Below are 13,210 nucleotides of genomic sequence, written 5' to 3'. Positions count from 1 at the left end.
GTAAGACAATTCCTTTATCAAGTGAGTACAAAATGAGTCACTGTGTAACATAGGAAGAAATCAAAAGGAGATGAAAAGGAACTAACTTAAGTTCAAGGTGTGGGCTGGCTATGAGAGCTGAGAGGTCACATGCCAGCCCCTCTGTGTCTGAGCCTGCCAGGGCAGGGGTCTGCAGTATTGACAGCCCTGCTGGGACACATTCTGCTCCAGCAGAAAACAAGCACCCAGTGTTTCTGATCACACACCTCAACCCTGGTTTGGAAGACTTCCTCCTGGAGGGCAATTTACTCCTCTTACACACCACCTTTCTCCTGGGGAAGCTAGGAAGGGGTGGAAGCTTGAGGAGAACAGACACAGTAGAGTTAGTGGTGTCTCAAATGTAGATCAGAGATTTTTTCTCACCACAAGTGCCATGCTGTTGACCACAAAAAAGAGAATACACTCAGGTTTTGTCAGCTCAGGATGGCCTAAAACTAAGTGACCTAGAAAATAAAGTTTCAGAGAACACCAACAGTCAGTTTTGTCAGTCACCTACATTCCCCTCTGGCTTCTGGGAATGCAGCAGTTATGGCTTAGGCAGCAGATCTAAACCAGGTCTTGGAGACAGTAGGAACCTGGTTATATAAAAGTAAATAAACACTCCCCCTCTTCTTCTCCCACCCCGAGGTCAGGTATTTGCTTTCTGATCAGCAAGAGAACCTCCTACCATCCCCAGGTATAATCTATGCTAGCTCTTTTCCTGCTGTTGAGGATAATGGGATGAGGCAGGGGAAGACAGTAGTTGGAGTATCAGGGGTTTCATGCCATCCTCTAATTTATTTCCCTAGCCTGCCACAATAAAGCAATCTCTCAGGCTCTAGAGCTGCCTCCTCTGAAAAGCAGTGCCCTTGATTCCTAACTAGAATTTGGCAATAAGCCTAGTCTCTGTGGAGCCAAAGAGCTCTAATGAAGTCTAGGAAAAATCTGGTTTGGGGTGTATTTTTACTTGGGCAGTAACCATGCAGACAAAGCCTTGTGTTCTCTGCCACAAGGAACAGGTGGGGAATGGCACTCAGCTGAGCTGAAGAGGCAGGTGTGATACACTATGGGGTGAAAAGTATGGAAGAATTGTAGTTAGCACCACATAGGAGAGGATGCAGAGATTATCAAGTCAACCCAGCACTGAAGTATAACATCAGGCTCTTCTCTCTTGCCATTTGGGAAAGACTTGCATTTTCTCAGGGACATACATCCTACCTCTTCAGGGGCCTGCGGGGATTGTTCACGGGAGGGACTAGCCAGGCGTAATGACACACTGTACAAGGTCGCAGAATATCTTACACAGTTAGGAGCAGCTTTCCCAGTAAGAAGTGGGGGCTGTATGTACAAGTGTTAGAGGAGTCTGGGAGGCAGCCTTTTTGTTCAGGAGAGGTCCAGCAGCATTGTTCTCCAAAGGAGCATCTACTCTATGGTAAGAGGAAGAAAGGTGACAAAAAGAAGGACCGTGGCTGCTTCCCTTTCTAACTGACCCCTCATAACACCAGCAGATAAAGTTTATATTGACTCTATTCTTCCTCTCTTCCTGCTTCTGTCCCCACTCCCCTCCAGAACTGGCAGAGGGTGCTGGGGAGCAGGCAGCCTGGACAGCGCTGAGAGCATCACTGATCAGAGGGGCTGAGCCCCCACGATGCCTCAACAAGTGCAAGAGCATAAATCTAGTATTTCCCACAGAGAAAACAACGAAAAAAAGAGAAACAGGTGACTGATTAAAAGTTTCCCCCCTCCTGTACACAAGATTCTGCAGTCACGCCGACAGATAGACATTAAATAATTCTTCCATAATAAATGATTGGAGATAAAAGCCGGCGGTGGCTGCTGCTGCTGTTTGGATTGCTCCGTTGTCTGCGTCTTTGTTTCTAGTTTGTTCCCCGGCCACTGTCGGCTGGTGCTGGGGCTGTCAGACCTTTGCCTCTAGCATTTCTAGGAAGAGTTTATGCATGGGAACCTTGCCCTGCAGTTTGATGCTGTAGAAGTGCTGCACAGCTTTAGCAGCCGTCTGCCGCAGGAGGGGCAAGGTCAGGAGCAGCTTGCCTGCTCGCCGGGGCTCCTCGTTGCGCTGACTCAGCTCGTAGTCCTGCAGGGCTTCGTGGAGCAGGTCCTGGAGTTTCTGCACTGCATCCATGTCCTCTATGTGCATGGAGTCTGGGGAGAGGGAGAAAAGACAGCAAACAGACAAGTCAGATGTGAGAAAGGAAATCCTTTATGGTTCTGAAGCTAAAGATGTTTTCTTTCCTTCTGTTCTTGTGGGGATTTTTTAAGTTGTTTCTGTTGCTCCCCCCCCAACCTGCCCAGGCAGGGGGTGAGGGGTGTTGTTTGGTTTTTTCTTAAGCAGAAAAAAACAGCTAGCTGGCAGGTGTGGTGCTGCTGCATGAAGTTTGGCAGCAGCCCAGTGTGTTGGCCCTAGCAGTGCAGGGACAGTAGGGTTGCCAGGGGTAGGTGGGTGACACACGTGCCCTGTGTGCTGCCCATTTTGCCAGCCACCCCAACGCAATGCAGAGGTCAGGCAGGGGCCTTGTGATTTGCACTTTCACTTGCCCTCCATGCTCCTTATGGGGAGAGTCACCCTGCAAGGGGCAGCAGCTGCTGTGCTGCCACTTGGGAGCAATCTCATTAAGAATAATTAACGCTGCTACAGCGCTTCATCTGTCTAAACTGCCTAATTGCTGTGCAGATGCTAAGGGTATCAGCAAGACAGAAAAGCCCTATAGGTCACAACCAGTGTGCCCAGGGGTGTTGCCAGACCCACCTTTGTGCATATGCCCCTGCTTTCAGAGACTGCCAGCAGTTGCTCAGGGAGCTTCCTGCTGAAATAAAGGAATCCCATGCCTCCTGCAAGGCCTCTTCCCTTAGGCTGCCAGTCAGATTTCTATGAGCTGTTGGAGGGGCTACAGCGTTTGCAAGGCTCCTTGGTGTGTCTGTGAAGTGAAGGTAGCTAGCTGGTAAGAACTTAGTCCAGGGCTGAGATAGAGAACCAGGCTGAACACAGACTGCTAAACTTGTGGGTAATTCATGGTGTGAGAGGGCAGCACTGAAGACCAGAGAGGCACAGCATTACCAGAGGTTTTCTCCCTTTGCATCTTGCTGATACATGCTTCTTTCTTACAACCGTGACAGAGCTGGAGACACTGATGCCTCATCTTCATTGTTCAGAGACTTTTAATCAATACTGAACCTATTGATAAAGGTTCCTGCCACAAGGCAACAAATCCAGAAGCAATGGCAAAGAGACAGTGTGGCAAGCACACATGCACACATGTAATTGCACCGCCTACCATCACCACCTGGGCTTTGCTTTGTGGCAAAGAAGTCTCGGTTTAGTCTCAGCCTACACACAAACACAAATGTGAGGACATGGGTTCCCCAGAGTGACAGCAGTGAAGAGGAGGAAAGCTGACTGAAGTGCCAAAATCTCTCCAGAAACGTGTCCTCTTTATGGAGAGCACAACACAAATTAGAGACTGTGAATTTTGTATAATACATTTATGGTAAAAATGCTATTTATGATGCATGATTTATAAAGTATTACAACAGTTGGGAAAATATTATGTCTAGCAAGAAAGCTGTTTAAGAAGCTGTTCAGAAGGAATGCACTAAGTAAGAATATTAAAGGGAAGTATTCCCAAGAAGCCTACTGAAGAACAACTCTTGATACATTTACACTTTTTATCCAAGAGACCAGGCAAAGAAGCTCAGAAGAGGGCTGCTAGGTCATCACAGTGACCTGAGCTAGACACAGAGGTTGATTCTGAAAAGCAGGGAGGAAGAAGCATGTTGCCAAGTCAGTCTGGCAACTTCTCCCAGCCAGGTAGCACCTCTGAAAAATTTCCATACACAATCCAAGAGAAGCGAGAGTGATCTGTTTCCTGCCAAGTCACAGAGGTCATTTTGAAGACTGGAAGTATCAAAAGCTGGAATGTCTTCTATCCTTTCTGTTTAATGTCCTTCTGGCTAGGGGCACAAAGGAGAGAAGTAATCACAGCCTGTCAGAGTTTGCAGTCCCCAGCTAGAATTACCATGCAATGAGTCATGTTTCAGGGTAAAGTGGGTGCTCTGCTTTTGGGTACTGATGCTGCTGTACATTTGACAGAATCCCAAAACTGCCTTTCTGCCATCTGGCTTCTGTAAGGTGACAAGACTTAACAGCAGTAAATAAGTGTACACAGTGAGAGAAACTGGGGAAATAAAGCTCAAAGCCTGCCCCACCACCACCACACTGCTGAAGAAAGCTCAAAATTGGCAGCTGACTGCAAAAAATAAAACAACATTGCAGGATTAATTTCCTTGCAATCCATCAGTGAACTGGTGTCAATGGCATTGATAAACTGTTAATTACGAAATCAATAGCTATGAATTTTTACAGCTATCAGAGCACTGAGGTGGGGGCAGGCTGCCTGACCATGTCCCTGAGGGTCAGCTGGCCTAGAAGCTGGGCTTCACAGCAGGAGCCCTTCTCCAGCACTGCTGGCATGGGATGCAGGGCAGGTGTGAGAATGGACGAGGCCCACTGCTTCCTCACCTCTGTTCTTGCAGCTTCTGACAGGAACAGGACCCATTAGTACAGAATTTGCTATGCATCCCTTTGCCAGGTCCAAATATTGCTCACTCCATTTTAGCATTAAAATGCATTGCAGAAAAAAAAAGGGGGAAGTAAATTTTGGCCGCTCTGGGATGTCCTAAAATGAATGTTTGCTGTATGCTAACCTAGAGGGCTCCTCAGTACATAGGTTGATCTTTTTTTTTTTTTTTTTTTTCCTAAGGAAAGAGGACCTAGGAATGCTTAAAAATGGACTGCTGACTCTGAAGGGTAACAAATTAGGTCTACATCACCTCTACTCTGTCAAAAAATGGGTGATCATATTGTCTGGGACTTGCCTGCTGCTCTGGGAATTAAGAATTCATCCCTCAGCTCTCCAGAATGCACTTACCAAACAGAGATCCCTTGAATTATCTTTGCCAATCCCAGCAGGTGTGTTGTTGGTGTGTCACACCAAGGACTCAGAGATCAGCCTACTGTCAGCTTCTTCTCTAGTAAAGAGTGAGCTCCCACTTCTATTTTCATTTGTTTTAATTCCTAGAACCAAAGGGTCAAATGTACACAGGGCTGCCTAAGTCCCTAGAACTTGGATTACATGAGCAATTAGACCCAGAATTTATCTGTGTGGGAAGGAAGGCAGAAAGTAATTTTAGGCAGCACAGGTGCTAATCTTAAAGATGAATCTGGTGTTCATCTTAAAGCCCTATCTCTGATCCAAGGGAGCTGAAGCCTGGACCAAACTGCTCTCCTCCCATTTTAGGAATTGGCGGTTTGCATGCAAGCGCACACATGCAGGCTCTGTAAGTTTATCCCTGTCAAAAATACACTAAGAAAAATAACTGGCATTAAAAGAATGTGAAGGTTCAATGTTAAGTTACAACAGAAAAATACACTTGCCCTTTTCCAGCTTCCTTACCTGTGTGTCACAAGAAGCTTTAATTATATGAAAAACAAAATCCCATGCTTCACTTTCCCATATTTCAATACAAATAACAAAACAGGACTTTTGTGGATTATGCTTTTACATAGCTACACTTCTAGCTGTACCAGTGAAGTCAGAGTCATTTTTCCATCCAGCTGAGAACATGCTTTGGCCTGTGCCTCCTGACCCTGACCTTGGTTTCTTTACTCCACAGCACTGGAAATGGAACCCCAAAGCATCTGATGAGTGTTGGTTGTTCTGCTCTGTCTTTGCTCAGTGTTACTCCACTCCTGTGGAGACTGTCTCATAAGGTTTACTCTGGGCTTAGTCCTGAAAGCACGGTGAGCAGCAGCAGCACAGAGTGCTTCTGTTGCATTGTGAGGAACGTGACAGCAGTGTCCAGAGCACAGGCCAGGTAAATGTCCCAGTGTGGCACTTTTCCTGTCACAACTGCTACCTTAGCACTTGAGCCTCTCTGAGGAGCCCTTCTCCCTGTTTAGTCCTGTGACCCTCCTGGTAGACAGGTTCTTTAACAAGTTGATTATATCACCCATAGCCACCATTGCACAGAGGAGAGAGGCTGGCCTTGGCCATCTGCCCATCCTGGCTCACTGGCAAAGTGAAGGCAGCAATTAAAACTAAAAAAAGCACTATATGAAAAATTGAAAAAGGGAACAAAGTTATGAAGTGCAGAAAAACCATAAGGGAAATTAAGGACATAAGAGGAAAAGCAATGTCTGGAAGGACCAAGGAAAAGCAATGTCTAGAAGGGCTAAGGACAGTAAAGAAGTTTTATAAATATTTAAGGAATAGAAAAAAAATTATCATTTGTAGGGGGACTCTTTTCAACTGGAGATTATTAACCTATTAATAGCAGTGCAGAGTAGATAGAAGTCCTCTGTGAATATTTCTGTCTTATTTGGAAAAGAGAAGCATTATATACCTGTGTTATACGAAGGTGATGAAGACTTCATAATCTGTTGTTTATGCAAGAAGATACTAGAACTATTAGGATAAACTTCACAGAAATCAGCAGAGCTGGATAACTTGGCTTTAAGAGTTTTAAAATTGCTGGCTGGGGGTCATCCAGGGCAGATGATTAGTAAGTCTTGGTATTTTTACAAAATTCAAGATGTCTGGAAGTGTTCTAATGATGCACACATTTTCCTAGGTCTTACCTGATAATTTCTATGCTAGCTTGATGTGAGCCAGGGCAAAAGAAAGGAAAAAATAAAGGTGACATTCAATTAAGACTAATAAAATGGCATTTATAAGACACATAAATGTGGCACTTAAGGACATAGTTTTGTGTTGGACTTGGCAGTGCTGGGTTAACAGTTGGAAGTGGTGGTTTTAAAGGTTTTTTCCATCATAAATGATTCTGTGATTTTACTGCCAGTCAACATGATACTTGAGAAGAGAGGTCTTGTCAAACAAACTTGATTTCATTCTCTGATGAGATTACAAGTTTGGATGATAAAGTTAACTGCACAGATATAATAGACTTAGGTTTTTATAAAGCACTTGGCTTAGGACCACAGGACATTCTCATTAAAAAATTAGCACTATGCAATATCAATAAAGAACACTTTCAATTGATTAGTAACTGGATAGATGACAGATCTCACAGTAGCTATCAGTGATGAATCATCCCTGAAGAAGGAGTTTTCTCATAGAAATCCCCAGGGATCAGTAGAAAAATCAGCTGCTGCTCAACATTTTTATCAATGAGCTGTAAGGAAATTTTTTTATTTTATATTGCTATTGCTAAGGAGTGGATGGATGGCAAACAGGGACAGAATGGTGTAAAATGGTGAGGCAGCCTCACAGAATCCTGGACCACATCCTTACACTGGAAATAATATATCTATAGCCAAGGAACATGACTATGAAACAGGAAGTTTATCATGTCAAGCTGTCAGATATAAAAAGACCCAGAGTCATAGGATCCAACTCAACAAAGATCATTCTTTCAAGGCTGAGCTCAAGCAAACAAACGTTAGACATTATGCCTTTTGGTTGTTTTTTTTTTTTAACTGAGAGAATGAGTAATTATTAGAGTCAGCTGCCAAGCAAGATGAAGATTTCCCCTCTTTTAATCCTTCCAGTTTCACACTGGGTGTTTTTCTGTAAAGTGGCTTTAGCCAAACACAGATACTGGTTTCAGGGCTGGGCTGCAATGGTGAATTCTGTGACATGCATGATGCAAATTTGGCAAAGGGATCTGATGTGAAACAATGAGACTCAGGGGATGTAGAGGGAGCCCTTGTTACACAGCAGCTTTAGCAGTTTCCCGTTCAGATGGGACTCCTGAGCAAATCTGTGTCTGGCTGCCTTTGATACTATGCAGCCTTGCTGGATTGAGAGCTGCAATCTACATCCACACTGTCTCCCAGTTAAAGGGGGATTCAGTGTCTCTGGTACCTCAACATCTCCAGGACAGGGTCAGGCAGCCCCAGCCCCACAGCTTTTTGAAATTGGGATGAGAGTTTCCCCGTTTGCTGTATCTCACCAACACTATGGAGGTGGATGCAAGTGTGGCTCCATTTTTCTGAGCCCATGGCACTGGGGTTAGCTTGCTAGTGGAAAAGCCTCCACAGACCCTTTTACTGCCTGAAACCAGCAACCAGTCCATCCCTGTCTGTTCCACTCCCTACTACAGGGTCAGAGCATAGCTGGGGCTCTAGCAGCAGTAAGCCTCATTTCTCCCTGCTTTCCAGCTTAGAGTGGAGCTTTAGGAATATTGCATGACACAGGCAGAAATTCTTAGGCAGTAGGCTCTGGTTTCCTCCCAGGTAAAATAACAGCATGAGCCTGGACTGGCTGGGTGCAAGACTGGCTGGGCCAGGGCTGTACCTGAGTTGGCGAGGGCCAGAGCTTTGAGTGTGACAAACTCCTCCTTTTCCACCTTGAGCTTCTTATAGCGGCGCACCAGCTGCAGGATGGCCAGGTAGAGCTCCAGGAGCCCCGTCAGACGAGAGTGCTCTTCATCCATTATGTAGTCCTCAGCATAGACCAGCTTGTCCTCGTATGGCAGGGAGCGGTACACTATGCCCAGGATGAGAATTTCCATCCAGGCACTCTGCAGAAGGCTCATCTGGTCTCCAAGGGAGAGGTTGGAGAACCCTAACAGGGCAAAAGACAAGCAGGGTCAGATGGGTGTGCAGCAAAGCCTCTAGGAGACTAGGCTCCTCAGTTTCCCCGAGACCCAAACCATGCACTCTTCCCTACTGACCTGCTGCTTTAAAAATACCCCAAACAACTCACTAAAGTGACTCTGTAGCAGTCAGCGCACATGGACCTTACCCTTCTCTTTGCTCCTATGCCCACCCACAGCCTCAAACAGGAATTCTGATTCTCTGATTGCATTTATGGGAGTCCAAGGTTGGGTGACAACCTCTTTTCAATGACCACTGCTTCTTTCATAGCAGCAACTCTTTTGTATCACATTGCCTTTCCTCTCTTCCTCAGTAGGTCTGTATTGCAGCCCATTTAGTCTGTCCCAGCTGAAAAATGAGCAGAGAAGAACTCCAGATGACAGTAAAGAGGGCTTCTGACGGGATAGGAGGGAATGACACAGGCCTGAATTAGAAGTATACTACAGTCTCATATTTTGGCAAAGATGAGAAAAAGTCCTGCCACAACAAAACACCAAAATGTGTTCAAAAATTAGTATCTTTGTGAACAGAATTCTCCTCTATTCGTCATCCCACTCTGATTTCCATACCAGCAGCTCTGCCTACAACCCTACCCAGAGATAAAAATACCTTTGGGGACACTGAAGTACCTAAATCATAGCCAAACCTGGTAGTAATGCAACAAGCCCCGGTGAACCAAATATTCTTGCCAAACAGAGCCTGACAGCATGAGCCTGACAGCCCCAGAATCCACTTGAGAGAGTGGAGAGGACAAAAAACAGAGGCAATGTCCACCTCAAGGTGGGGAAAAAAAGTGCATGGGAAGGAAAGCTGTCTGTTATGCCTTCCATACCTGGTACCCTTGAAGGCCAGACCATGAGAGATCCTGGGAGATGGGCACTCTAACAGTCATTACAAACAGGAATGCCAAGCACAGTGTGCTGGTCCTCTCTAGGCAGCTTTAGCCCACCATGGACAGACAGAAATTGCACTTTTTTTGGCAGCCCCTTGCTTCCAATGGTTCCTAGGGCTGTGAAAGAATGGGACACCCAGGCATGCCTCAGCTGGAAGGGTGAAGCCTCTCCAGGCAGTTTTCCTCCCAGATGCATATGAAGCCTTGGGGATCACCAAGAGACCTGTGAACTCATGAGCCTCTATGCAGAAGCCTCCAGCTCTGCTGCTGGCTGCATGCAAGGCTCAGCTGGACTTCTTCATTCCACACCCCACCCTGCTCACAGCTCTTGGCCCCACATCGGGGCTTATGTAGACAGCCACCATGATGATCATTTGATTTCTCTTGTTATCAAGTTGGCAATTAACAAAAGAGCTGATGATTGCTATATTGACTGACTGTGGGATCTCTTTTTCTATCTGCACTATCTCAGCTGGGGAAGGGAAGGCAGAAGGGTGGGTTAGTGGTATTTTATTTATCTCTACGCCATGTTTTGTGTTTGTGTTGCCAGGGGAAGCAAAGGGTGATAATGGCCTGGCAGCCCTTGGACATCCAATTTCCCTTATCAGGCCACTGAATAGAAAAGAGGCCCCAGGCCACATTAATTAACAGATACCAATCAGCTGTCACGTGCTGTGTGTGCAAGGTCTGAGGGGAGCAGTGGGTGGGAGGGAAGAATCAATAAACCATTGGGGAGGAGTGCCAGAGGGAACAGCTAAAGAGGAGTCCAGGCTACTGGGGAGAAGAGCTGCAAACCCAGCTCCATGACTGTGAGAGTGATTCCTGTACAGCACAGCCTGTGCTCCACATATCTCTGATGAATCCCACCTCTTGCTTGGGCTGGGAGGTGGGTGCCTTGTCCTTTACCTCACCCTTCTGCCCCTCATGCCCTGCACTCAGAACTGTGCTGCTCTGGAATGCAGCCCTCCTGACTCAGTCCAAGTGCAGGCTGCTGCAGCTCAGGTGCTGGGGATCCTGTCTCCACAGCTCTGTCTGATGCACCGGGGACTGATGAGATTAGCCCTGAGATTAGAGGAAAGTTGCACAGCCACTGTTCCACTCTTTAGAACCTGAGATCTCTCCTTTGGTCATCCCTCTCCTAGCTCTGACCATGGAGATAAGTCCAGCATTTAGGCTGCTGCCTTAAGTCCATTTTCTGGATCAGTCACAAGGCCTTTCTGCATCTTCATCCCCACCTGGATTACAAAGGGCACTAGGCCATTGCCTCACTTCAGTCTGCCAACAACAGTTCTTTAAGATTGAGAAACAGTCACATGGCAGAGTGAGAGGATCCAGGACAGGCATGGCTCGTACTTTTCTGCTACAGAATAAAGTAGAAAAATTGATTTAACTCTAGCAGTGGCCTGTACACACAGCATCTCTACTAATTGCCCTTTCCCAGAGGCTGTTGTGGCAGGTAAGAACAGGAGATACCATATTTTACCCTTTGCCAAGAAGAACAGAAGAGCCAGCTGGAATTGCCCCACCCACCTGGGAAAGCCCCTGGCCAGAAGCACTCCCAGGTAGCCAACAACTCCAGCTCCAGCAGGCGAGTGGGAAGAGGGAGCGCTGTGGTGTCAAGCCTGGACTTGAAATGTCTGACAGAACTGGGACCCTTTTCCTCCAGTGTTCACACATGTGGAGTGCAAGGGCTAAAGAACAGGCCCTGAATCACTGAAGTAAAGGGGAAATCATATAACTCTCTTCATGCTGTAAGAGTTGAGATCAGGGAAAGTAAATGTTAATTTCTCCTGGCCAAAATCACAGGCTTGCTACTTATTATGGAATTATACCACAGGGAAACCTCTAGTTGTGAAATTATCTGTCATCTTACAGCTCCTAGGAATTGCTAAAACACAACTGCTTTGCATTCTTGAGCTGTTGATGGCTCAGCATCCACAAAATGCCCTTTGTGATCCATTTCATGCTGCTTTTCTCAAGTCTGACCCTGAAAGGTGCCTAATCCACCACTGCCCCAAAAGAGAGCCCCTGGCTCTAGCACAGAGCTGCATGCATGTTTCCCTCCTTCCCAGGTGCCCCTTAAGAAAAGCTGCTTTATTTGCAACAGCTGATGTGACATTCAGGTTGGGGATTCTTTTTAATTTCAATTTTTTTTATTATTATTTCAGTGGTTTGGCAGTGGGAGATCCCAGAATTAAAAAAAAAAAAATCACATAATTTGTGGCAAGTGGAGTTCATAATCTGTTAATTTATTATCATTTCTGTCATCCTGGAGGGCCATTAGCAGAGGTAATAAAAGGAGATGTAATTATAGGAGCTGAGGCCACTCCAGACACAGCTGCTGTCACTCCACTAGCCATATTTCATTCTGTGCTAGTACTAATGTCTTCCTGGTGAGAACAGCACAACAGCTACCCTGGGAGAGCCTTCATCGTTACCCCTCAAGAGAAGTCCTGTCACCCTGCATCAAAGCAAGAAGAAAAGGAGGATGTTGTTCCAAGACAATTTCCATGGGGAGAGAGTGAGTAGTGGGGAGGGGGCCTCATACAGAAGGGAACAACCTCACATTGGCTAAGTGCGGCTTTTGAGCTCATAGCTAATAAGGCTATTGAGCTAATAACATTTAAACACGATTAAACATGTTCTATTGTTATCATAGGAAAGCGTGTTTAAGTTTTACTGCTTTTATTTGCTAATACTGTGGGATAGAAGTTTGTGTTGACACCTGGGGTCCTTCAGAGCTGGTATGACTTTAATGTCACATTTTTCTTTACTAATTCCAATGTGAATACAAGGCAGGAAAGTGTGACTTTTTCTCCTTTCTCCATCCTTCTCTGACGAATAGTTTATGCACAAAGGAAGCAATGTCACGTTTTACTCAAAATTTTTGGAAGGCAGAAATACAGGGCATAGATAATTTAGACACCTGGCAGACTCCTGCCCTGCCCTGCTCTGCCCCCTTGCTGCATAACTCAGTGTGCTTCATACTTGTTGCAGAACGACAGAGTTTTTGTTCCATTATTATGAACTGTCTTTTATTATCTTTTTTTTCTCAGTACTGTTCTCTTACGTAACAATTCTTGAGCTCTCGCCTGTGCACAGTCCTGTTATAAAATACTCCTGCTGGTCTGAGCTGTGCCAGGCTGATTACTGTGGCTGTTACTGTGTTGTAGGGCCTTTGATAGGAGAGAAAAATACACAGAGAAATTTGAGATGATGGCTGGTATGTCCTGATTTCAGAAAGGAGAGGAAGAGCCCCTTTCACAGTGCAGGAGCAATCTCTACTATACTCCAGTTCTGGGACAGTATTGCCAGGATGGAAAACTCTGTAGGAATTTGGCTCTTCCCACAGCCACAAGGTAGGGAACTACAGCAGGGCACACTGTGTGAACAGATATAGCCAAGGTTAGAGGGATGTACAACAGCACCTCACTGGACAGCCACAGCACCTAACTGCATTGCATTAAAACCATTCCCATAACACGCCAGGTATTGGGTTAGTAGAGCAATCCAGGCTGAGTTCCCTAATCACCACTGTAACCCCACTTGTGATGAATCAGCCCCAGATGGATTCCAGCACTAGTATGGTTATAATCCCTTCAGATATGGCAGATCTCATGTAAGAAGGGCATCACCAAGATTAACCTCTTCTCAGAAATACTGTC

At 45.8% G+C, this 13,210-nt stretch overlaps 1 protein-coding gene across 1 annotated transcript in view; it reads right to left on the bottom strand.

Annotated features, from left to right (window-relative positions):
• Positions 1 to 1,936: 1,936 nt before the first annotated feature.
• ESRRB (estrogen related receptor beta) overlaps positions 1,937 to 13,210 on the bottom strand; it is a 122,407-nt gene continuing 111,133 nt past the window's right edge. The window contains exons 6-7 of the mRNA XM_058027198.1: positions 8,352 to 8,621; positions 1,937 to 2,181 (exon numbers count right to left, since the gene is read on the bottom strand). Coding sequence (XP_057883181.1) covers positions 1,937 to 2,181; positions 8,352 to 8,621 — 515 coding nt within the window. The remainder of the gene's footprint in view (positions 2,182 to 8,351; positions 8,622 to 13,210) is intronic.

The sequence above is a fragment of the Melospiza georgiana genome, chromosome 6 (assembly GCF_028018845.1).
Source record: "Melospiza georgiana isolate bMelGeo1 chromosome 6, bMelGeo1.pri, whole genome shotgun sequence".
Lineage (NCBI taxonomy): Eukaryota > Metazoa > Chordata > Aves > Passeriformes > Passerellidae > Melospiza > Melospiza georgiana.
This window is presented reverse-complemented; position numbering and strand designations above follow the sequence as displayed.